This window comes from Dysidea avara, chromosome 3 (genome assembly GCF_963678975.1).
Source record: "Dysidea avara chromosome 3, odDysAvar1.4, whole genome shotgun sequence".
NCBI lineage: Eukaryota > Metazoa > Porifera > Demospongiae > Dictyoceratida > Dysideidae > Dysidea > Dysidea avara.
Window position 1 is genome coordinate 39,438,952 of NC_089274.1, and position 27,801 is coordinate 39,466,752.

Consider the following 27,801-nt stretch of genomic DNA (forward strand, 5'->3'; position numbering starts at 1 on the left):
TCTTCATGCAGACTGCAAAATCATCACAGTCAAACTTGTGTAGTTTGAAGTCCTAGTCTCACCCAATGTTGATGAATCCCAGATGGTCTTTAGAAGATGATAATCAAGTGTTCCATAAAGAGAGTTTGCCTTGAATCTGTTGATGTTGAGGCTGGAGTAAGCATTTTCCACAATTCTTCCAACTTCATGGTATGTGAAATAATCTACTCCGACCTTCCAGTGGGATCCAACAACATTATTTTTATCAGTAAGATAGACAGTTGAGGCTGTTGAAGAGGAGCTGATGCATTATGATATATAGCTAGCTACATCTAAATGCTTGGTAGCTACAAATGAAAAGATTATCATGCATGCATGATAGCTACTCATGCATATTGCAATCAGTCTTGATTTAATGGAAAAGTAAGTGTTTTGATAAAATGAAATTCCATTATTTTCCACTGAAAAACTGCTAAAAACACTCAGATTCACCTTTAGAGGGCTAACTTTCAAACATTTCCTGAAGGGCATACCCCCAGATCCCTCGGCCTAGTGCTTCGCACACTAATGTAGTCATTATTCCAAATAGCTAATTCTGACCATGGATACTACATGAATCTTACCGTTAGGGCCTTGTGAGAAGGCTTGGTATCTTCTAATGTCTGGCTAGTTACCTATGTCCCTGTCCAGCGTAGCCCCCCCCCCCCCTTTCAAAAAATCCTAGATCCGCCCCTGAGTTGTAAAGGAGACAAACAGCTAGTGGTTAAAGGAAAAAGCACATGCATCAAATAAGGCACTCCTGACTACAAGCAACTTATTTAAACACTGGGCTTGCCATTTAATAGTTATACCATGATCATGAGGGATTTGCCTGATATATATTTACCCAAGCCCAAGGGTCGCAGGCCCAAGGGTGTACGTGTGCTTATATATATCAGGTAAATCCATGGTATAAGTAATATATACCACTACCTAATAGGTGAAGGAAGAAAAACCTGCATTTGCCACATTACTTTTTGTAAACATTGATTGTGGTTTTAAATTGTGGGCAATGGTTGTGGGTTTCGTTGGTTGTAGTGATACCATTTCTAACCAAATAACCACTTTGTGGATGCCTATTATTATGACCATGATTAAGAATACTGAAAAGTACAGTTACAAACTGATATATTCAGGGAGGTTACAACAAAATATTTAATCACAAATTAAGATTAAATTATAGTTTATCTAAAAACAAAAGTAACCTAAGGTGATAAAGTAAGTAATTAGGAGTATAGGTTGAGAATGTCTGAGCCATTTTGTCATATGGTTGAAATGTGTTGTGTAAAAAAATCCTCACATTGCAAAAACAATAATTTAGTGATGCTTAGTATCTGAACTGTCACTATTGGTATTTTTCCTTCAAGAGAATGCTTAGCTTAACTAAACCAACATGCTAAACTCAAACCCACAATGCAAAACTTTAAGCAGTTCAATATGAAGGATCAAAGGGAACTGATGCTTTGTAACTGCTTCAGCATCAAAGGCAGTTGTGGTCAGGGCTATATCATGCTACTGCCCTGTAGTGAGGGCAATGCATGAAATATAACCTTGTGGTTTCATTTGATCTGAGGTGTTAAAGATACTTATGTAGTGCAAACATGGAGCATAAATGATGCAGAAAGCTATACAAACACTGTAAATCCATATATATGTGTACATACATAAACACAACTACAAGCATAGCTTTGTAATGTCATGCATTCTTACCAGCAGCTTCTCTCTGAGACTTCAAAACAAACTTTTTAGGACTTTTCAATGCCTTTTCAATTGCTTTATCACCCTCAGGTCCCTATAGAGGTATTGTAATTATAATAATATCTAAACCAAAACAGCCAAGCTGTAAAAAAAGAGTGCAGCCCTCAAAAAGGCTATGGTGAAAAAAGATGTGAAATCAAAGGTAGCAGCCAAGAAATGGCTGTGATGGTAGGTTAATAGCAAAAATTTTAATAACGACAATTCAGGTGAATTTACATTGCCTCCTCTAAGTTTCACTAGGATTCAGCACCAAATTCACCTGAGTTGTCGTTATTAAAATTTTTGCCATTAACCTACCATCACAGCCATATAAATGTTTAATCAGACAAAAAGCTATACACACAATTGCTTATTTTTTCCACAATTCCTGCAGTAAAGAAAAAACAACAAGTTAAAAGGAAGCATCAAAGCCAGTTCATGGCCAGCTTTGTGGCTTGCAATACAAAAAGAAGTGATACCTAAACCAAAACAGCCAAGCTATAAAAAAAGAGTGTGGCCCCAAAAAGGCCAGGGTGAAAAAGATGTGAAATGAAAGGTAGTGGCCAAGAAATGGCTGTGATGGTAAGTTAATGGCAAAAATTTTAATAACGACAATTCAGGTGAATTTGCATTGCCTCCTCCAAGTTTCACTAGGATTCAACACTAAATTTACCTGAATTGTCATTATTAAAATTTTTACCATTAACCTACCATTACAGTCATTTCTTGGCCGCTACCTTTGATTTCACATCTTGTTTCACCCTGGCCTTTTTGGGGCCACACTCTTTTTTTACAGCTTGGCTGTTTTGGTTTAGGTATCACTTCTTTTTGTATTACAAGCCACAAAGCTGGCCATAAACTGGCTTTGGTGTTTCCTTTTAACATGTTGTTTTTTCTTTACTGCAGGAATTGTGGAGCAAAAGAAGCAATTGTGTGTATAGCTTTTTGTCTGATTAAACATTTATATGTTTTACACTGAATGAATTGAATGATTCACATAAGTAATAAGGTGACTTCTTACATGTAGCTGAAACTCTCATTGTTTGTAGTTGAACTCTTTTCAGGGTGACTTGTTTCTAGCTGAACCCTCTACATGGTGATTTGTTTCCAGCACATATTTCTACAAGGTGATTTGTTTGTAGCTGATCTCTCCATAGGATAACTTGTTTCTACAGGGTGACTTGTTTCCAGCTAATCTTTCTACAGCGTGATTTGTTTGTAGCTGATCTCTCTACAAGGTGACTTGTTTCTAGCTGAATTCTCTACTGGTTGACCTGTTCCTAACTGATTTCTCTACATGGTGATTTGTTTCCAGCACATATTTCTACTGGGTGATTTGTTTGTAGCTGATCTCTATAGGATAACTTGTATTTAGCTAATATCTCTACAGGGAGACTTGTTTCTAGCTGATATCTCTCTACAGGGTTACTTGTTTGTAGCTGATCTTTTCAGGGTGACTGCTCTATTAGGATGACTGCTCTATTAGAGTATCTCAATCTTGCACTTGCTATACCAAGTTGGATTTCGTGTTATAACTCTGTGGCTTTAAGTAGGCATTCCAGCCCGATTTTTAAATTTTGGAAAAATGTACTTTTTATATGCTCAATAGATAAGAGTATTGATTGCCGATCTCAGAAATATATAGTTTGTTGGGTTGGAATTAACTACTTTGGCATGCACAATGCTTTAAAACTGAAAAAGGTACATATTTTCTCCAGGGCTCCCCATACATTTTAAAGGGAAAAATGGCACATTTGAATCAGGAAGCCATCTAGCAATCTGGACTGTCTTGAAACTGCAGTTGCTTCTAGCTGCAAGTTTGTACATGTAATGAGAGTAACTTCAGATGTTATCGGATCTCAGTGATCTTTGTATGCTTTGTGGTGAGCATATGTTTCACCTACTGCACACTTCTCAATACAATGGTGTATATCCATAGGTAAGTGGCTATCTCAAGTAAGTAAAAACATCAAGTTAACAACTTATAAAGATAAACAACTAAAGTGGAGGTGCCACAATGATGCAACAATACCTAAGGTGGAGTTGTGGTTTGAATTATGGCATTGTTATGCTGACTTTGAAGTGGTTTGCATTTTTGAGCTGATGACACAGCGATCAGAAAATTGCTCTGGAGCTGAAAATCGCTAACCCGAGCGAAGTAACTACGCACTTTAAAGTAAGCACCAGTGACTACCTTCCACCCGACACTACGTTTTTTAAAGTTTTAAAGTATTCTACATACATTACAAAGCTTGAAAAGATTACAAAACAACACAAAACTTACTTATATGTAACGCACACGACAAAACTAAGATTTTCATGATGATTATCATGTGGACAAACCCCATAGCGAATTTCATCCTCATTGGAGCTCGGACTACGGAGCAATCCCAAGTTAAACGCGAGTTGTTGTATTGTGCTAGGGTTCTTATTGGGGAATATACGAAGAAATTTTTTATTAAAAAATCTCGGATACTGGAATGCCTACTTTAAGTCTGATTGTTCTACACCATTGAAAAGCCTTTCTAAGATAATTACTCCACATGTACAGTGATTTTCAAAGCATTACTCCAAGCGGTTTTTCTGGTAGACGTGGCAAGTAGTCGTTTTTTATTAGCTAATCTCGATTGCATAATTGCACACTGTTGGTTTTTTTGTTGTATCTTTGTGTGGTTTTTAGCTTGATTTTTTTCAAACTACAAAAGGTTTGAGGTTCAATAGTTAACCTATTCACCCACCAATTTTCAGCTTCTTCCCTTAAGCGGTTTACCCTGTAGGCGTGACAACATAGTGGTGTTATATACTCACGGTGTGGCGCGCCGGCTTCTTGGGCCGCACGACACACTACCGTGTGTCTTGATATTTAATAACATAAAATTACAATTTCATGCCTACATGTACTGAGACATATCGACAATATAAACCCCCACGTAGCAAAACTTGAGGTTCATGGCTAGGAGGGGATATACACAGTTGCATGTATGTGATCTATATTCTGGTTTTGAGGAAGGCTTTAGTAATACAAGTGTAGTAGTTGGCATCCAAAGAATGTTTCGTATCTTGCATTGGTAATTTTAGCAATACAAACCTCCACCTTCCCTTAATGGACCATATCCACAATTAGAGGTGTACCGATAATCAGATTGGCCACTGATATGGGAATTTTATCCCATATCGGTAATTGGTAGGAGTGCTACGAGAACCGATGTTGCTAGCGATATTCACATGGTGGGATTACATTGGTTTCTTATTTGTTTATTGCTCCTTGTTTATTGAGGCTGTGCTGAATAAAGAATGCAACACTATGAGAAGCCATACAAACACAGACATTTTTTGCCTTGCTGAAGTGTTTATCCATTGCTTAAAATGAAATAGTAAAAGCTAGTACTTTAGAGATGATGAAAAGGCCACAGGAGAACTAAGGAAAGCAGAATCTGTCTACTCTACCAGCAATTAAAATGTGAAGTCTTGCGAAGTAATCCATTTAAGCCTTGATGGGAGCATGCATAAAATATTTGTGGTGCTTAATTATCTGGGTAGCACAATAGAAGCCATGCCACAAACATAGACCATAGATTGCATATAGCATAAAAGAGCTACAGTAGATCATAGATAGGTATAGTATTATTATCTATGGCTAGCTACATTTGTTGAAAACTGTTCCTTTTCAAATATCGGATCAACCATCAATTATCGGTTTCTTTAGGTGACATCAATATTGGATATCAGAAAATGGCAAAAACCCATATCGGTACACCTCTATCCACAATGGCATCATAATTGACTAAATAGCCACGTTAGTGGGGGACTAAAAACTGTAATGAATTTCGCCTGTGGCTTGTATGGCATGGAACCATTAGATAATGAAGGTAAGAGTTAGCATGATCAAGTGATGCGACTAGGCAAAACCAGACCAAAGCTGTGATAAGGATACAAACTATGCAAATTTGTCTTGTAAGTAGATGTATAATACCCCACCTTCCCATTTGCTGCAGTGCATGCATGCATTATCACCATATCTCCCAATACGGTAATACCCCTCTGTACAAAGTCCCCACTATTGCCACCATTTTTATGTTGAGATATCATTGTGGATAAGGTTCATACCCTCAGCCCATACTTGTGGTATTCGGGCATTACATTGATAGGTGCATTTAAGGGTATACAAGACTAAACGAGCTGAGAGATACCTTGCTACAACTAATTGGTTTCTCATGGTTTGAATTGGCCATTGTGATTATCAAACGTACAAATACATTAATTTTATTCCCATAACGCCTATCCCCCCAACCCAGTATGGGCAGGGTGAGGAATGAGTGGGGTGGGGATTCACAAATTGAAACGGAAAATGCCCTACTGTTTCCCTCCCAACTTTGAGGTAATTCCAAAGAACCAATTGCCAATAGGTTAAGCAAGAAAAAGTAAACTATTAGTGCCAATGCCAAAGGCCACTTAAATAGTGAATCTCCATATAATTCCCTCTGTACTGTGGGTACTAGGTGATACAAATTATAGGTGTATAATTACGAGCTTACCACAACTGGATGTCAGGAATTAGTATGATATCAATTCTCAGCTATTCCACGCTACAGCTGACTAATCGCCATTTGTCCTACACGTCTGCACTCAGGTTAATGGACCATGTGAGCTTTTTGAAAGGTGCTTAAAAGTTCCCCGTATAAGGTATGGAGTTGCTTACTTAAAATTTCTCCGTAATATAAGTGGCATTGCTTACTTAAAGTTATCCCGTAATAGATATGGAGTACTTTACTCAAAGTTTCCCCATATATATTAAGGAATTTATTTTTTTTTGTTTTTTTGTTTTTAAGTAAATATATGTAGGACCAGAAGAAAAATAAGAAGAAAAACAAAGAAACTAAGCCAACGTTTGAAGTCATATATCTCGGGAACACTTGAAGCGATTTTGCTCAAATTTGGTATGTGGAGTACTGACATTGCAGGTGTGTCCACAACAAAAATCGTCTTGTTTCATAAAGGCAGCACAGAGCTACGTATAGGTTCAAAAATTGCATTTTCTTTCTTCCTGTCAATATACTCATGGGTGTTGCGTGCTGGCTTCCTTGGCCACACGACACACTACCATGTGTCTTGATCTATACCAAAATAGCCAAGCTGTGAAAATGGGTACAGCCTTCCAAAAAGGTTATATAGGGTGAAAAAGTTAGGACATCAAAGGTGGTGGCCAAGAAATGGCTGCAATGATGCTAATACCAATGAAATGGATGCTAATACCATCATTGGTAGTAGCATCATTGTAGCCATTTCTTGGATGAGGTATGGTGTAATCCTTACCTGCGACCTCCTTGAGGTCACTAGTATATGATAGTATTAGCATCACTGGATCTGTACAAAATTTGACTGTAAATGTGCTGCATTATGCTCTTACTTCACTCCAAATTTAATTTGAAGTCAATTGACTAAAGTACACATTATTCTAATTTTCAAAAGTGTGTGAAATGAAAAAGAAGATTAAGAAGAAAAAAGACAAATTTTGAAGGAGCTTATTTTCATTATCTTGATAGCTGGGTGGATTCAACTCAAATTTGAAACAGGAGGTGCCTTACCCTGAGGGATTTTCCACAACAAAACTGGTTAAGTTTCATTCAGGCACTATCGAATTATGAATGAGTGAAAATTGTGTTTTCTTGGCTCCTGTAAAATACACACTTGTCTGTAGTGCGTCTGCACTTGCTGTACTTGGCCGCATGACACACTATATATATCATGTGTCCTGATACCATAAAATTAGTATTTGGGGAAAGTATTTCATTATGCAGTGTACAGCCTAATAAATCTTGCACCATTGTTTCCTTAGATGTCACATATAGAAGTTCCCTAATACGTAATAAATTAAAACAAAAAGGTTAACAAACTAGAGTGTCAGGAACATTAAGCTAGTAGGGACCATTAAAATAAAATAAAAGGTAGAATTCCTGAAACAAGGGAGATCATCACCTGATGTGCAAATTTAATCCCTACTTTAGCTAATATAATATCAATAAACCAGCATGGAAAATGTACATTAGGTGATGATCAATCTCCAGCATTTTTATATAGTAAAATGACTCCATAAAACTCATAATTTTGTTCATGTAAGTGAAGTACCCTGGCACTTTTGTTAGTTTTAAGCAATTTTCTGTCGGTTTAACATAACAAAAACAGTCTATAAATGGTTTCTGCATATTCCTTCAGTTGTACATAGCAGACGTGGTGCAAACAATTACAGATGAGTACAGCTTTGTACATGATGAATAAATTAACACACCAAAGCCATTGATTATAGACTACTAGCAAACTGACATATGCATCAGAAAAAGAAAATGGAACACAAGATGGAGAAAAGTATAATCCATGATGGATGCATGCTAATGATGAGTTCTAGTGACATCTAACTATGAAAAACTCTGCCCATAGCATTCTGAGCTGTGTTAGTCTGAACTACAAAAATTTTTTAAAAGTTCTTTGGAAGTATGTCAGGCTACTGACTTAGTGGGAAAACATAAACCACTATATTTTAGTACTACCATACTACGTAATGCATGCAAGTGCAGACATTTTAAATTTGTGTAGGGATTAATAATGTGCAGAATAATGAGTACAAAAAAGAGCTGGAATAGTTCAAATTTATGATGTGCATATTTAATCATTGTAAACCAACTAGGCAGATAATTCTAAGATGCCATAATGAAGTTTTACAGCATGTTTGACCATGATTGTAAATACATCATGAACTATTAATGTTTCAATGCTTTTTATTGCATCAAATTTAACTTGTTTATTTGCTTCTCAGGGGCGGATCCAGACTTTTAAAAAGGGGGGTTCCACTCTGAATTACAACTTCAGCCTAGCTGTAAGTCAAAGACCAAAAAAAAAAGTCATCACCTGCTGACAATAGTTGCCCCTCATCATAGATGCCCTCACCAACTATATTTCCTTATTTATAACTAGATACATAGCTTGCTACACTACTCTTATGACTATTGTGACTGCTCTATTAGAGTATCTCGATTTGACTGCTCTATTAGAGTATCACGTGTAAAAAAGGCTCTTTCAAAAGGGGGGTTCCATGGAACCCTTTGAACCCCCCCTGGATCTGCCCCTGCTTCTTGCAATGTAATTCATCATTAGTGAACTTGTATACAATATCAAGAGAAAAATAATCACTATATTATAGGAGGCAAAATGGCCACTTCACTTCAGCTTCAGTGCACAGCATTAGATATGGAGAGCAGTATGGGAAGCATGCCTGTAATCAATTCCGTCAATTTAACTGCATAAAGACACATGATGCAAATGATAATTACAGACAGCTCTCATTCATAATGGTTAAGTGATAGCAAACATACGAGACCATTGACTCACTACCACGATTCAACACTTTCGCATTAGAAGGAGATAGGTAAATCCTCAATGCATGCATATTATCTACTGCAGTGCACCAATCTAGCCCAAGCAGTACCTAAATGTGAAAACATCAAACCCATACTGCATTATAGGATTAGGTAGCACAACAGAATCTGTCACAGTAGTATTCCCAAGATATATACTTCTAACACGTGACACTTTGAATTTGTAAAACTCAGACATTAGCTTGTTATATATGTTCTCTTGCTGATTTATCTACTTATGACATGATAACTGTAATATCAAGTAGAAAACAAATAACTGAAATAAATGTGACTATAATGTTGCATGAAAATGTTCTGACAAAAATACTCATGGACAGTAGCCAAAACCTCTGAAACAACACCTTTGCCACTTTAACTATTAACTACAATATCTTCCATGCATTCACCCTCACAACACTAGTCACAAGTGATTCCAATATGTGGATGAATGTTTAAATAGAGTAATTGACTGCTCTATTGAAAATTTATGAGTGTTCTACAGTATCAGAGTATGTCAATCTTGAGCTGCATCTGTAAGGTAACCTCTCCAATCATTTTGCATTGTATATTACAAATGTAGTAGCTACTATTATATCATGTTAATAATATCCACTCAAAAACAATCAAGCTGTAAAAAAAGAGTGTGGCCCTCAAAATCCTGGGTGAAAAAAGTTGTGAAATCAAAGGTGGTGGCCAAGAAATGGCTGCAATGATGTTAATGCCAATAAATTTTAACAATGCACACAGCCATTATTAAATTTTTTTAGCATTAACATCATTGCAGCCATTTCTTGGCCGCCACCTTTGATTTCACAACTTTTTTCATCCAGGCTTTTGAGGGCCGCACTCTTTTTTTACAGCTTGGCTGTTTTGAGTGGATTTCACTTCTTTTTGTATTTTCAAAAACCAAATCCTGCACCTTTTTACTGGGATATGATTTCCAGGCTGTTGTATCACAAGTTTTGCTAGCATATAGCACTTATTATGATGATTATGATGATGATGATTGGCGCGAGTCGGTCATATTAGCCTGCTCGTAGACTGCCTGGGGGAAAAATGAAGTTAATACTACAAATATACCACTGATTGATACGAAAATGGCTCTGATTTAATGAAATAGCTACTAGATTGAGCCTCAAAGTGTTGCAACAATAGTATGGTGCTAATGCTCTAATAGAGCGCACGTTTTTGCTTTCGCTGAAATCATCTAATAGAACACACATAGAATGTTCTAGAACAATCTAGATTTTCTATTGGTAGATCAATTTTACTTATTAAGCTAGAATTTTCATTTATAAGGTAGAATTAAGTGAAGTGATCAGCTGAGATAGCAGTAGTTCAGTGGTTAAGGATGTAGGCGATAAGTATGGAGGTCCTTGGTTCAAACTCTGGTCATGATGAATTCTTTTTTTTTTGACATTTTTATGTACCTTTATTGGCCTTCCAGTGACTGCTCTATTAGAGTATCTCAATCCCACGATTTTACACTTGCTTGGTTTTTGTTTTATAACTTTGTAGCTGTAAGTCTGTTGTTGTTCTAACCACCAAAAGGCACTCCTACGAAGTACGATGATCAACCTATGTACACACGAATTTTCAAGTTATTCCTCTACTCGGTTTACCCTGTAGCCATGACAAAAGTTTCATCTTTTTTACGTGAATAAATGCTCATAACTCCTTGGATATTTATCAGATTCATAGCAAACTTGTACACGAATGTACCTTTATATGCTCTTTACTTGTGCCAAATATCGATACAATGGAGTTACAAGTTTGTGTTTTATAGCAATTTTTGCAAAGTGTGCGAAAAGAAATTGAAGCCCCCGTAGCCCCCTACGGCAAAGAAAAAAAAATGAAGAGATTAAATGAAACTTTGACCACTCATATCTCAGAAACGGCTATAGGGAGATTTCCTTCAAATTTGGTATGTGGCGTCGCCTATATTCCTTATCAGATAAGGGATCATGGAACTACAAAGGTGCGAAAATCGCATTTTCTTTCTTCCTGTAAATATACTCACGGTGTGGCGTGCCGGCTTCTTGGGCCGCACAACACACTACCGTGTGTCTTGATAATCGCTTAGAATGTTCCTGACCAAATGATCCAACACTAAAAAGTTATCTACATGAGAATACTGTAACTCAGTTGTTTTGATTTGCACACAAAAGGATAAACAGGTCAAAGGAGTTCACAACTCTTATGTTACACAGTATACAGTGACCATGGGGTAAAAAAAGGTGTACAAAAATGTTGAAAAAACCTTACCAAAGTTCGAACCAGGGACCTCCATACCTAACACCTACATCCTTAACCACTGCTACCTTGGCTGATTCCCTCACTTAATTTCTGCTTTATAAATGAAATTTCTAGTTGAAATCTGCTCATAATCAAACATTTGTAATTTCATAGATCTACCAATAGAAGTACTAGATTATTCTAGAACATTCTATGTATGTTCTATTAGAAGTCCTCAAAAAAATGTGCACTCTATTAGAGTATTAAAATAATATTATTAAATATTGAATTAAATTATGCAATGAAATACATTTATAATAATCATCATTGTATCTGCATAGAAAAGAAGAAATGTGAGTAAAACCAAACCTCAAAGTCAGCTAAGGCTGGTTTTAGGACCTTATAAAGTACCAAAAGAAGTGAAATCCACACAAAGACAGCCAAGCTGTAAAAAAATGGTGCGGCCTGGGTAAAAAAAGTTGTGAAATCAAAGGTGGCGGCCAAGAAATGGCTGCAATGATGTTAACGATAAATAATTTAATAATGGCTGTGTGCATTGTTAAAATTTATTGGCAGCAGCCATTTCTTGGCTGCCACCTTTGATTTCACAACTTTTTTCACCCAGGATTTTTAAGGCCACACCATTTTTTCACAGCTTGGCTGTTTTTGTGTGGATACTACATACCATATCTAAAGAGTACTGCCCAACAAAGGTGGATCTTATTCTTTCTATCATGGCTGGATCATCAAGTAAGCTATGGCACAAATGATAGTACACTAATAATAAAATGAATGAATGCCTAGAGCACAAATAAATTATTAAATGTACTACTAATATGTGAACTGATGAACAAGCATGAACTTAATGAACGTGTTAACATGAATAGATTGGATACTTATTAATACATATTAACACGTTGGTTACCCTTGCAGAGACAAAGTTTATTTTTATTAGTTTAACCAAGGGGTAAGGTAAGTACAGAAGGCATAGGGGTACCACCTACAAACACAGGAACAGGTTAAGAAAAAAAAAAGCAGAAACAATTACAAGAACAACAAACACACAATACAAAAACAAATGCACAATATATAAGACTATAGCATCTACTTAATTAGAACAAAGAAAACTATACAACAGCCGCCTAAAAGAGGCATGACGGAAAGTAGATAAAATGTTATAAGGGATACAGTTCCAAAAAAAGATACTATTTACAAAAAACTAATACCTATACAAGTTTATAGATGACTGTTTACATAAAAGAGTGAGTGAATGTGACCTTGTTACAACAGTAGGCAGAGTAAAATGATCATTAAAAGATAAGGAGATATGTTGATGGAGCATATCATATACAACTGTCAGACACAGATATTTATGACAGGTTGACAGTGATGGCCAATGCAACTCATTACAACATTCTTCTGAGGACTTGGATCATTTGTAAGTGTGAGGTTTGAATCTGCACCAAGATTCCAATGGGCAATGGGCACCACGATTCTGTATCTGTAGAAATATTTTTGTTGGTATGGGGATTCCATACAACACTAGCATAGTCCAAGACAGGAAGAACAAGTGCCCTAAAGGCCTTGTGTTTTGAGGAAGTACGACAGGTGTACATGTGACGATGCAAAAGGTTTAAAACTTTGGTAGCTTTATCAGAAACATGTGAAACGTGATTGTTCCATGATAGTTTGCTATCAACAAAAACACCCAAGTATTTCACAGATGAAACCCATTGGAGATTATGGCTACTGATGTAATACAATGAATTAACAGGTGAACGTTTATTGGATATACACAGAAGCTCACATTTGGAAAGATTTAAACACATCTGCCATTTGGAGCACCAAGCAATAATTTAAGTCCAAGTCATGCTGGAAGGCACTACAATCAGCATTAGATTGAACTGAACAATACATAGCCACATCATCAGCAAAAATCTTCATGGGAGAGCAGACAGCAGAAGGCAAATCGTTGATGTATAGTATGAAAAGTAAGGGTCCCAGGATATAGCCTTGTGGGACTCCTGATAGCACTGGAGACCAATCAGAAGAATAGCCATTAATGACAACTTGTTGCCTTCTGTTAGTACTAAAAATGACAATACCATTGAAGCATAAATCCACATCAAAAGTAAACATTGGTGAAGTACTGAATTGAAGGTTTTTACAAAGTCTAGGAAAACACAATGAGTACTAAGCCGTTCATTTAGAAGTCAGAAGATCAATGGCAAAGTGAACCTACAAGAAGCAAATTTGCTTGAGAATGGGTGTTATCATTGTAATATGTATTTAAAAATAGGTCATGGACGTGAAGAAAGTCATAGGAAGGAAAGTTATATAGTTTTTATCCCCAAAAAGTACTAACATTTAGCTCTAGCCCTGTGGACAAAAAATAAGATGAACAAAATGGCATATTTAAAAAACTAATTTTATTGGTTCCTTTTGACTTCATATTTTTCAGTGGACCTATACTTCTTCCAAATTAACTTTTAAAGCTTCTTTTGTGGTTGGGGGAGCTTCCTAAGGTGGTGTTTAGGTGTGTGTTCTATTATGATTTTGGCAAAAAAATTAGGCAATCTCTATTATTATGAACCACTACTGTGGTTCATGATATAGGTGATGTAACTTGGTGCAACTTAGTTTGCCAAGTGCAACAGACATAAAGAGCAGAAATATATACACCGTACATAGGTCTATGAGAATTCAAAATGGAAAGTCCTGAACTGCAACATCCTACAAATGTAAAATGGGCTACCTACATCAATTTCAGTCCTACAATACTGTTCCTTCAGCTTTTAACACCAGAAAACAATACAAAATGAATACTCTAATAGAGCAATCAAATACACTCTAACAGAACATTCATAAACTCCATTTTAAGGGGTTAGATGTGTCCTTTTTAGATCCTCCTCTAAGTTTCATGTTACAGCACTACTATAAGGTTGTGGCATACTCAGTATTTTTTGTGCTACCAAACTTAATAGTTATTAGTGCTGCAAACTTAAAGTACTCTAAATTTCAAAGATAGTTTCTTCAAACCCTTTGAAATCCCACCACTAAACTCCTAAAAATAATCATAGTTTATTAATGGAATGAGTTACGGTAGTACCTCAGCTATCCAAATACCAATTTTCTGAATTGTCAATTACCCAAGCACCAAAAATGACTACTGTATAGCCAGAATTTCTAGGGATGAAAGTTACATGAATTTCGAGAGAAATGATAACTTTGTGAAAATATACTAGTATTGTTAATTGAAGTAGGGATCTATGCAATAAAAAGTAGTGAAACAAGAGATGAATGATGGTGTTACAGCATAGCTCAGTGGGAAGTCCTTATTTTGGCATTGAACAAAATAATAGCAAATTTTTCAAAGTAGGGACTTTCCCACTGAGCTATGCTGTAACACTATAATTCATCTCTTGTTTCACTACTTTTTATTGGATAGATACTTATTCATTTTTAAATTAACATTGTTTTTAAATACTAGTTTGTTTAGTTGATTTTTTTGTTGTGGCACAGCTAGCTACAATGTAACTTCTATTAGTCCAATTGTATTTTACACATCTGTAGGTATGGGGAAGGCAGATACCATCACTTATAAACATCTTGCCCATTTGCTCAGTGAGAAGTGGAGTTTCCCATATTCTGTGGTTATGGGCTGGCTTCACTGTAGTTTGGGATTCTCCTTGCTGCGCTCTTCAATAATGTGTATCAGGGGATCGCGTTCTAGATTCAAGCGTCCCTGTGTGCCTCCAGCTGTCGACCTTGCTGTTACTGAGGGGCACCTGTCTCTTTTAGAACAATAATGTAATATACTGATTTTAAATTGTGCTTGCTTCTTTTTCCTATAAAAATAGCTATGGTCTATCAGAGCATTGTAACTGTTCTATCATACATGACTGTTGTATTAGAGTATTAGTACAGTCATTATGAGAGTCAACCTCACACTAATTGCAACAAAAGCAAACTCAACAGATTTTTTTTCCTTATTATGTCCTCAATGATAGAAAAAAAGTCCTAAGGAATCCCCGTGGGGGAACAGTGTGAAATCACTAAAATAAAAATCCACATTTTCGCTTTGATGTTTTAACAGTGTTTGCAGTCATATCTCAGCTAGGATACTACTTATATCAAAACTTATTATACCATTAAAAAGCTCTCGCAAAGACAAATCTTTTGGTACTAAAATTATCACCTTAGCAAAAATGTGTTAACGAGTTATAATCAAATACAATTAATAATATACAATACTATCAAAGAGATTGTAGCAAATGCCCTTGTATGACTACGCAAGTCTGTCAATACCATTGTTGTGAGGTATGTTTGTGCAGCCAGTTCCCTTGCAGTTACTACAAGCGGGAGTGCACTCATTATTGTGCTTCTTGCATGAGCATCTTAGTGTACTGCAGTCAGTCTGGCAGTTGCATCTGATCACCCATAGCAGATGTTCAGGACCAGGAGGTAGCGATGTTTGAAGTGGCACAAACCCCCTTCACACTCTTGCCATCCCCAGTCTCTGGGATAAAGTTCTGCAGCTAATCCTTTCCATTCTTCAACTTGAAGGTACACGTGCAGGATGTGGTACTTTGCTGCTGCTGAAGTTGGTGGTAAGGATTGTGGTTTTATGTGGGATGTTTTTGCAGCCACCTTTTCACAGAGCCATTTATGTCAGAGGGAATCTAGTGTGTCAGTTAACATTCCATTGTAGACTAGTACTAGAACTTTCTCTCTTGCATCTATCACATCATGTGTGAAGGCTGAATCAGAATGGAACACCTTTGCTTACACACAGAACATACCACTTGCTTTGAACTTGCTAAGGGATGTCCCTTTTCCAATCCCATAGAGATGTGATGTTCCCAAGAATGGCATGGATGAAGAGGATGTTGTTGCAGATGTCTTGACCAAGCTTTTCTTTTGCAGCTCTGATGTTTCAGACACGAGCTTTTTTGTGTTTTTCTTTGGCTCAAGACAAAAGAAGATGCCATGGTAGTTGAGACGTGTGTGGTAACAGAGCAGAACAATGAGGTCAGTGTCTTTACCAACTGGCATAATGGTACTGGTGGTAGCAGATTGAACAGCCTTCTGAACAATCAAAAGATCAGCATCTCCTGGTGCATAGTTTTGCAGTTACTCTTGTACTCAGCATGAAAATAATTGCCGCTCATTTGTTTGGTTGGACAAAAACTGGTCCTTCTTCGTTGTGATGGTCATGCATGTTAGCAGCAACTTTCACAGTTGCATCAGCCTTTCCTTTTGACTGCCTCTGATGTGTCATATCTTCTGTGTTCATATTTTCATAGCTATCGAATACATCTATGGCATCCTTGTACTTTCCTGCATTGCTACACATTCTGTGTACTGGTGCAGATGTCTCCATATGTATACAAGACCATGCATGGGATGCATTGTAGAGGTGTTCCACCCGCCAAGACATACTGAATGCCATCATCTGGGATTTCTGCTAGGACACCACTTTCACAAGTCTTCTATATTGCATCAGCAAGTGCTGGCTTGTCTGTTTCATGGAGCAAAAGAGAGGAATCAAAGAAAGCAGGTGGATAGCTACACAGTTCATGTTTGAAGGCTACCTCCAGATCATCTGATGATTGCATGACAGTAGTAAGTCTCTGATCTGAAAGAGGAGCAGTGGATCAACCTGAATTCCTCTGAAGATGACCAAAGATGACCAAAAATCTCTCCTCAGATGAAAAAGTACAAGCCTGCCATTGTTTAATGTGCTTGGCATTGGCTCCTCTTGGTTGGTGTCTTTTGCTATTTGATGTGGGTTGCAGTATTTGCAGCAACAATGCTGATGTACTACTTCCCCAGGCATAGTACAAATGCTGTCATTCCTGGAAATACTGACCTGGTTGATGGTTGAACTACCCTTTACTGTTGGAGTAGAAGATGGGACACCTGTATCTGCAGAAATCTTGTAGATGGTGCACAATACAGGTTGTACATCCATTGCTGGAAGAAGAATTGAGAATATTTGAGTGAGCTGGAATACAGAATGATCAACCTACTTTTATCTAAAGGTCCCTGGTTCATTCCCGGGTTTCAGCACCTAATGTCAAAATTAACAAAGTTTGCCCTGGCTTGTTCAGTTAGTTAGTAAGTACTCTTCTCATGCTATCACCAGCATTAAAAAACAACTACAGATACTCTGCCTTATATACCACACACTGTTGGGCCTGATCATTCTCATTGGTAGATGTGATATTTTGTGCATCCACAACATAACCTTTCTTCTGCTGGTTGAAAACTCTCAAGCTCACTACTATAGTACTCTGTATGCATGCAAAAACATGCATAAAGGCATTGCTACAGTAGTTACAGTTGCAAAACATGTACATGTACAAAGAGTAAGCAAATCCAGGATATATTTAATTATAACTCATTAACACATTTTCCTAAGGTGATAGTTTTAGTACCAAAAGATTTGTCTTTGCGAGAGCTTTTTAATAGTATAAAAGTTTTGATATAAGTAGTACCCTAGCTGAGATATGACTATAAACACTGTACAAAACATCAAACCGTTAAGGAGCAAAAAGTGGATTTTTATTTCAATGATTTTCACACTGTTCCCCCATGAGGATTCCTTAGGACTTTTTTTCTGTCATTGAGGACATAATAAGGAAACAACATCTGTTGAGTTTGCTTTTGTTGCAATTAGTGTGAGGTTGACCCAATATTCTTGGTAAAATGACTGTACTATATAGTAGCGCTGGGACTGAAGCGTTTTAAAAATCCAGCTATGAAATAATTTTGTGGTATCTAAATATGCTGCTCAAAGAAAATGTTGATACAGAAAATTAATTCCTTGATATGGTCTTGTTGGATTAAGAAGAAGGCAAGGAGCCTGATTGAAGATAAAAGAAAAGACGAGACGCAGAGGGCCTACACTCATCAGAACCCGAAAAGGCACATCCCACTGGTGAGCTTGTTATTGTGGCATAAAATGGTTACCATGCACTGCCTCTAGTCTTTCAACTGTGGTTAGGCAGTGAGGCAGTAAAGCTAAAATTCGAGTTTTGGTGATTTTGGGCGGCGCACGAAATTTTCTGTGCGATCCCTACTTAAACGGTACTACCGTACCATTTGATAATAATTATTGTGAAACGTTTGAGGTTACATATAGCTACTATCTTTGCAAAACAATGCAAAAAAAAGCAAACATTCTCTAGACTTTCATGAATTTAAAAAAAATGCCAAAAAATGTATTTCATGAAGTTTTATCCCTTGAAAATTTCCGCTAGACAGTATTCTTTCCATTTAGATAGTGAGTGTTTTATTAGAGTATTTGAAAATTCATGAAAACTTGACATTTCAGAGTTTTGGATCTTTCATTTACCTGAAAACAAGATGGTTCCCAGGGGTTCAGATAACTGTAGTTACATTATATTGACTTCACACCAATGTGTGGCCTAGTCTGGGAAAATTGGTCTCATTGCCTCAAGAAATGGGTGTGTTGTATGTAGCTTACCAATGGTTGTGTACCAAATTTTCACATGTTTTATACCAATTTCTTACCTTCCAGAACATCCACTGCACAAATAGCCAACAGCTAAGTTTCCCACAATTTTAGATAGCTAAAGCTCATTCTTCACTGCATCAGGTGAGCTCCAATAAGGGTCATGGAAAGTGGGAGGTGGAGGAGATGGCAAGAGGTTGCTTACAAAATGAAAGAGGAACACATAGGGATGAACTAGGCCAAATTATGGGTCATTCAGGTATCAAACTGTCTAGAATTTACAACAAATGTCTATATTTATTCAGCACCACTAAGTTGTACAGCCACACACAGCCATCCCTATAGGGCCAGAGCTCCATTAAGGCCAGAGCTCCATTAAGGCCCCAGACTACTCGTATAGCTCTTGAGAAAAGCAGACCACTCACGTCACCCTGTCAAGAGATCAGCTAGAAAGAGTTCAACTGCATTTCAAGTCACCCTGTACAGAGTCAGCTTGAAACAAGTCACCCTGTAAAGAGTTCAACTACAAACAATGAGAGTTTAGCTACAATTCAGTTATGTAACAAGTCACCTTATTACCTATGTGATAATTATTCATTTTATTCAGTGTTAAATATACAAACTAGTATTTTTTTTTAAATGTTAATTTAAAAAATGAAGTAGGGATAGATCTACGTATGCAATAAAAAGTAGTGAAACAAGAGGTGAATGATAGTATTATAGCATAGCTTGGTGGGAAGTTCCTACTTTGGCATTGAACAAAATAATTATTAGCTATAGCTAATGTGCCAAAGTAGGGTCTTTCCCACCAAGCTATGCTGTAATACCATCATTCATCTCTTGTTTCACTACTTCTTATTGCATAGGTCTATCCCTGCTTCATTTTTTATTTAAAATTAACATTTTTTTAAAATACTAGTTTGTTTAGTTTTTTGTTGTAGCTCAGCTAGCTACAGTGTAACTTGTGACTGTTCTATTGGAATATCACACCTGTTGTATTAGAGTGACTGTTGTATTAGAGTATCTCGAGTCAGCCAAGGGGTGTGTAGCTAGTCAGACGAATAAGGGGTAAGGTCATCTTGTTTACTGTCAAGTGAACAGCTATAGCATTGTTAAGAGGTGTGGTATCCATATGTCCACCTAGATCTTTATTTGATGGGTGTGGTCGCAAACCTATCACAAACGGGATCCCAATTACGATCCCAGTCACGAAGTTGCAGATATCTACTATGTAGCTAGTATACCTCTTATAGTAGCACAGGGAGTGAAGCGCTTCTGAAATCCAGCTCTGAAATAAACAGGAAGCATGGTTCCTACGTACATGTGTAGAGCTTCATTGGGAATTTTTGATTCCTACACATTATGTCATGTATAGGAATCTTTCTTACAAAATTCAACAGTGTGGGAATATTTCCTGCAAAATTTCTTAATGTTGCCCTACACGTGTAGGATTCATGCTTCTTACACAAGGGAAAATTTTGGTACATCATAGAAAATTTGCTGTGTTTTGAGAAAAACCTGCCACAACTTAAAGTTTTGGCTTCTTATTTAGTTTGGAACATGTTAATAATTCTGTGGCGGCTAAATATGCTGCTGAAAGAAAGTGTTGATACAGAAAATTAATGCCTTGATATGGTTTCGTTGAATGAAGAAGACAAGCAGCCTGATTGAAGAAAAGACAAGGTGCAGAGGGCCTAAATTTGTTGGAACCCCAAAGGGCACATCCCACTGGTGAGTTTGTTGTTGTGGCATAAAATGGTGGCCGTGTGCTGCTTTGTTTGGCCTCTAGCTTTGCAACTGTGGTCAGTGAGGCAGTGAGGTAGTGAGACTAAAATTTGAGTTTTGGTGATTTTTAAAATTCTGTATCTGGCCATCTGTAAGTGTTTTGTTATATTTAATGCTGTATTATATATTATATGGACTAGTACTGTTCCGTAAAGGTGATTTGCATCACATAAGATGTCTCTAGGATAATTTTCAGAGGAAGCTGTAAAAAAGAGTGTGATTCCAAAAAGGCCAGGGTGAAAAAAGTTGTGAAATCAAAAGTGGTGGTCAAGAAATGGCTGTGATGGTAGGTTAATGTCAAAAATTTAATAATGACAATTCAGGTGAATTTAGTACTGAATCCTAGTGAAAATTGGAGAAGATAACACAAATTCACCTAAACTGTTGTTATTAATTTTTTTTCCAATCACAGCCATTTCTTAGCCTCCACTTTTGATTTCACAACCTTTTTCGCCCTGGCCATTTTGGGGGCCACACTCTCTTTTTTTACAGCTTGGCTGTTTTGGTTTAGATACTTATACACAGTTGACTAATTCCCTATTTATCAAGGGATAGTAAGTACAACATACAAGATGAAGAAAGGTTTTATTTTTTCGATACAACTGAGGTCAATACGTATGTACTACGTACAGTATAAACATCAATTCTCCAATTTATTTTTGTACCTCTCTAGAACATTTGGATTAGAAATGACTTGCTGGATTCTTTTAAAAGTGCACAGATGATGAGAAACTGGTGGACACTTGATAGCTTTGGATTGTTCTAACATCAGGTATGCATTCCATTGCTTCTCAGCAGGAAAATGACTTGGATCATATCCTGATCTGTAGTAGACTATGGCTATCTCAGTATCATTTCTGTAGGGAACGTATACTTAAAACATATTATACTTTCAACCAATTATACGTACACAAATAATCTATCTTCTTCCTTTAATACAGCCATGTTATTCAATTCACCAAAAGTGTATCTTACAGCTTTTATGCGGTATCTAAGTAGAAAAATATTACAAGTATTTATTAAAGGTATCATTCAATCTGTTCATTGAAGCAGTAAGATGATTTTACATGAAGTATTTTACAATTAATGCATCCACATTTCCACAATTGGTTGAGTAACAAAAGCAACTAGAATATTCACTCTATAGTCCTATATCCACTATATTTGGTGCTTGCATTAAGCGTGTGATCTGTTTTATCTTACAACAAAGTATAAATACCAGATATCTTCAAGAAGGTGTAATACACCAAATACAAAATGTAGTAGTGATTTTTCTACTTTGCTGACCCTATTCAGTTAACATGCATATGTTTCCAGCAAAAGAACTGATTAAACTATGCGAAGCTTCCTTTTAGGAATTCTTAGCTTGGAGTCTGCACCTACTTACGTATCAACAAACAAATTAAATGTGCACTTTCTTTAATAACTTGAATGATGTGATCATAAACATGAGTACAAGATTTTCTAACCCATACTCAAATTAATCAACTGATTTCTAGCCATTAACCTAATCCCAAATTTAATCTAACGTATAAGTAATCATGTTTTATAGTTGATCCCATCAATTTTCCTAATTACATTATTTTATCTTCACACTGATCTTAGACTTAACACTTACTCTAGAGCCATCTTAAGTTCAATGTTTCCTATATCAAAAACATTTTTTTCATTCTCATTGGTGACTATCAATATTGCTGCCCTGTGCTTAAAGTATAATATTACACAAATCACAACTATTATAGCAATGCTTACTTTGGTTGTCCATACTCTTTCCATGCAATGGCCACAGCATGGGAAATCATTGAGATTGCATCAGGGTACAAAATCTGTTAGTAAATGATAGCTATTATAATGTACTATTCACTATGTTTGTAATAATCATAGATACATCTCAAGAAGTTTACCATGCACTATTAAACATCCTGCTAATCTAATCTAGCCATAGCCACCTTTACACTTGTTACAGTCAATGAACTAGAGGAGTAAGATTGTCTCAAATCCAATGTGATAAAAGTTTTCAAAAGGTTTACGTAACTAAAATTGCCTAATTCATAAATGAGCCTGCTCCTTTCCTCTGTTCAATATGCAATGCTGATTAAATAAACTCAGTGATTACTTTTTTATGATAAGTGTTAGGTACATTTCATGAGATTATAGAGCACAAATATTTCCAATTACTTCCTGCAAGCTGTAGACCACATGTAGCAAATATCTATCTTTCCATTTTTCCTGTTTCCAGCAACAAATGTGACCAGATTTTGGAAAACACATAGAAATCGACATTTTAATTCAAGGTACTGATTACATTCTAATAACTGTCACTGTAAAGTTAATTGGAAGTTTGGAATGCCTTATTTTAATTATAAATATTTGAGTTGTAAAATGTGACATTAAGGCTGATTTTCCAGTTTTCTTTTTCAACACAGCTAAACTGTCTGAACAGGTTATTGAAAGTCGCATACTAGTTTTTAAACATCATAGTTATATATATCCCCCTCCCAAAAAAAAAACACCTTTGCTGTAAAAAAAGGTGGGTCCAAGAAACTACAAGTATCTGTAACCCCATGTAAACAGTTCAGCTGTAGAAGAAGACTCCATGAAATTAACTGGTAACTGAAAGAACTGATATCTGGAGCGGCCAAGAATCAATGTTACTACAGGTGACTATGATTACCAAAGATTTACCAAGTCCATGCAAAAATACCTTGGCTGTAAAACAAGCAAATAAAAGTATGTAACTGGCAACCAAAACAGCTGATATCTGAAGCGGCCAAGAATAAAAGTTAAGTTGACTACAATTAGACCACAGCAAAGTGAAATACTCAAATTTCATTGGCTACATACAGGTATCTAAATCCTGTAGATCCCTTGTTCATGTCTCAATAGATCCCTGTCTCTGGGGCAATACAAAACATGGCAATTTCGCACCTGTAACACTGGCAACGCATGGGTGTTTAACTGGATAGCAAGATGCCGTAACATGCATTACAAGTTACAGGGAGGGGTATTGAGCTTGTTAATACTACATTCCTCATGTCACAAGCAGCTGTGAAGGTACAACAAGCAGCAGTGAAGGTACAACAATGAGCTGTGGTCTAAATTAATTAGACATCGAAACACAGGGTTCTACAGAATTTAGAAACCCTCAGGCCCTGTAGTAGTGCCCTCGTTTCATTCATGTGCCACAACACAGGGCCTTTTGGATTTCTAAATTTCATAGAACCCTGTGTTTTGATGTCTAACTATTATGTAGAACATAGTTGAATGATTAAGATTCAATGTTGCAAGTTAATAACTGTAGTTGGTTGAATCAACTTAACTTTTATTCTTGGCCACTTCAGATATCAGCTGTTTTGGTTGCCAGTTACTTTTATTTGCTTGTTTTACAACCAAGGTATTTTTCATGGACATGGTAAATCTTTGGTAATCATAGTTAGCTATATAGTAACATTGATTCTTGGCCGCTCCAGATATCAGCTCTTTCAATTTCATGGAGTCTTCTTCTACAGCTGAGCTGTTTGTACATGGGGTTACAGATACTTGTAGTTTCTTGGACGCACCTTTTTTATACAGCAAAGGTGTTGAGTTTTTTTTTTGGGGGGGGGGGGAAGTGGGTATATCACTAATTTTTGTCGGTTAAATAATTTATAGACTCAGTGTTCAAGCCAGGGGGGTGTATGATGAATTCTGCCTTTTAGAGGTGTTGCAACCAAACACAAATCTGCTGATAAGTAGTGAGCATATAACATACAATCCTATAGTAGCTGCTAATTTTTATTAGGACAAGATCCAGTGGAAATTACTACGATTTACAAGTAATGGCTACAGTCAGGGTTATCAAAGATGTGCGTAAAGCACTTATTTGCAAGGCATGCTTTTCTAGGTGATCTTGGGGAATCCAACCATCTTGAAATAGCAACTCTGAGATTGCATCTGGGATCTGGGAGTGTTTTCAGACAGAGATGTTAATATGATTTGATGACTGTTCTATTAGAGCATTTATTACCTAACTGTTCTATTAGAGAATATCAATCATTCTGTACTTTTCAATGAATAAAACCTGCTACGGCCACTGCCATAGTGGCCGTAGTGTCTTGAGGACAATTTATCAACTTGGTTTGCCACTCGTAGAGCAAGATGCTTTGCTGAGGATTAAAAGAAGAGATCACATACATCATACTATTATTTTTATTTCTCTACATACACATGCTTACATCAAATACAGGCACAAGACACACACAAAAGGTGTAAACACTATACGTGCATATTCACAGACATACACCACATATTGGTTGTACTTGATGTAACAAGTTAATATCATATCTCTTGAAATGCTCTTGTAGGTGAGCTGGTAGTGCCCTTATGTGTTAAAAAGTCTTGCAGAAAAGAAAATTGTGTTGTACATTTTGTTAAGTGCCCATTTATTACACATGTCACTCCATAGTTAAGTCATGAGGATCTACCAGCCTGGAATATTGATTTTTTGTACATTCTCTTTTTTAATTCAGTGCCTGCTAGATTGTGTCATCAGAGATATCCAAGCAAGTGTCTTTGGTGCTGTGACCAATGTTCCAGGTTTGTTGAATGAGTGTTTAATTTTAGGTTAAGCTCAGCGCCTGCTTGTTCTTTTACAGGTCTCATTTAATCTTGTGTCGTCATGCAGAGACCCATGAAATTTGAATATTGTGCAAGCTGTGTGGAACAACCCCAACTTACACAGTCACCGGCAAACCATGAACCACATTCAAACAATCTGTTACAAATTTTGTTGCACCATGATAATATGTGCATAATTAACGAAAGCCAAACTTCATGGTGCAGTAATGGAAATAAATAAGTTCCACCTGACTGACAATTATCACTTGACCTATTTAGGGGAAATCTCTTGGAAAGTCCATGTACAGTAACACCTCAAGTGAAAAGTGAACACAGTGATTTATATTATTATTGATGGTAGTCCATGTCGAGAGGGAAGTATGAATAATAATTAAACATTTCTTCAGCAGCGCACAAACACAAAAAATTATTCAGCAGTGCACTAACAATTCTTGGCAGCTTATACTAAAATATAAAGTACACATACCGCATTGTAGAGCCATCTCTAAAAACAAGTTTTCACCATATATATTATCTATGGTTCCACTCTGCTGACAATGATCACGTGACCTATTTAGGGGAAATCTCTTGGAAAGTCCTTGTAACACCTCAAGTGAACACACATGGTATGCGGTTTATATTAATTATTGATGGAAGTCCATGTCTTGAGAGGGAAGTACGAATGATAAACATTTGTCATATTGTATCTGGATTTCAATGGAGTGGTGAAGCGTACTTTAATTCAAAACTAAAATACGTACACCGCTTGAAGAAGTCGAATGGATTTTAAAAGTTGAAACTGATGTACTCAGCTTCTTGTGGAGGTTCAGCAACGAAAAGAGAAGTGGAGGTTCAGTAACGAAAGGAGGAGTGAAGAAAGATGAGGCTAGTATGTAAAGTGCCACATCACCTCACACTGATTATCCGCGTGTATGCAATTGGTGTTTAGGCTGTCAGACTTCTGCACTGACTAGTGCAAATTCAAGATATCATCACTGGTGTTAAAACTATTTTTAGTAATGTCTTGATGTTGATGTCGATTAAAGTTGTGTTACATGTTGTAATAGCATTGTTGTATGTTTACCATAAGGCAAGAACTTTTCATGGATTTAGCGGCCATCTTATCCATGAAATTTGAATATTGTGCAAGTTGTGTGCAACAACCCCAACTCATATACACAGTCAACAGCAAACCACAAACTACATCCCAGCAATCCATTACAAAACTTGAAAGCCACAACAAAAGCCCACACAGTTACTGGCAAACCACATTCCATTACAAAATTTTTGTGCCATGGTATGTGCATAATGGTTAATGAAAGCCACAACACAAGCTCCATGGTACACACTACATAGAGGTGGTAACCCCCTATAGGCTTGTTGCCTCAGTTTTGTATTTACCTTACCTTTGTGGTTAATCTATTAAAAATTAAATAGAGAAATGGAAGATTATGCTTAAAACACCTTCCCTAGTGACTTTGTTCTTCACACCTTGTTTATAAGGCATTTGGTAATTATAAACGCTCTTCACACCTTGTTTATAAGACATCTGGTGATTATAAACACTTGCATGGGGCATGGCACTAAATGGATCTAAAAGATTTCTGCTTAAAATGCCATCCCTAGGGAACTTGGGAAGTACTATTTATTACCTGGACTGGACTGGATTCTGGACTGGACTGGAATCTGGGCTCAAGTTTATTTCAGTGCAAACTACACTCTCCCACGCTCATCAAAGTGCACTAGCCGGTTTCTTGAAACACTCTAATAGAACATTCAGAATTTTCACGGCACATACTGAGTTGAGACAATATAATATGGATTACCACCACGAGTACTATTCATGACTTGCATGAACATGTATAGCTAAACTGGTGTAGTGAAACAGTGTAAGGCATGCAGTGTGGGTGATTTTCACGGTACAGCCACTACAGCGATCTCCTCCACTGTTCGTGATTGTTTTATTAGAGTCTAGCTAGTTGCTTATAGCTATGATTATAATTAGTCTCAATCTTTTTCTTTTGTCATTAGGTCAGGATAGCAAAACAAGGACAGGATCTTTGCTAAGTAAACCATATGGCTTGGGACAATTAACTACTAGGAAGAGGACGAGATTGCTGTACCCGTGAAAATCATCCACACTACATGCCTTATACTGTTTTACTACACCAACATAGCTACATGTTTCTGCAAATCATAAATAGTACTCTTGGTGGTAGTCTATATTGCCTCAACTCAGTATGTGCCATGAAAATTCTGAATGTTCTATTAGAGTGTTTCAAGAAACCAGCTAGCGTGCTTTGATGAACATGGGAGAGTGTAATGCATGCTGAAATAAACTTGATCCCAGATTCCAGTCCAGAATCCAGTCCAGTCCAGTCCAGGTAATAGTACTTCCCAGGGAACTTACGGTTCTACACGCTTTGACAACTTGTTTATCAGACATTGGGGCTTGTGTCCACATAGTGTCTTTAAAAGTTATTGTTGGGATTAGAGGTTTGATCAAAGAAAATACCCATATGGACAAACCAGAATTAGATA

The 27,801-nt window shown here is 36.8% G+C and overlaps 1 protein-coding gene across 1 annotated transcript in view; it reads right to left on the minus strand.

Moving 5' to 3' along the window:
* The window catches only part of LOC136248272 (glutathione synthetase-like), a 63,578-nt gene that overhangs the window by 13,088 nt on the left and 22,689 nt on the right, over positions 1–27,801 (minus strand). The window contains exons 5-11 of the mRNA XM_066040071.1: positions 22,417–22,490; positions 22,283–22,363; positions 21,575–21,655; positions 21,330–21,521; positions 12,085–12,154; positions 1,729–1,810; positions 63–266 (exon numbers count right to left, since the gene is read on the minus strand). Coding sequence (XP_065896143.1) covers positions 63–266; positions 1,729–1,810; positions 12,085–12,154; positions 21,330–21,521; positions 21,575–21,655; positions 22,283–22,363; positions 22,417–22,490 — 784 coding nt within the window. The remainder of the gene's footprint in view (positions 1–62; positions 267–1,728; positions 1,811–12,084; positions 12,155–21,329; positions 21,522–21,574; positions 21,656–22,282; positions 22,364–22,416; positions 22,491–27,801) is intronic.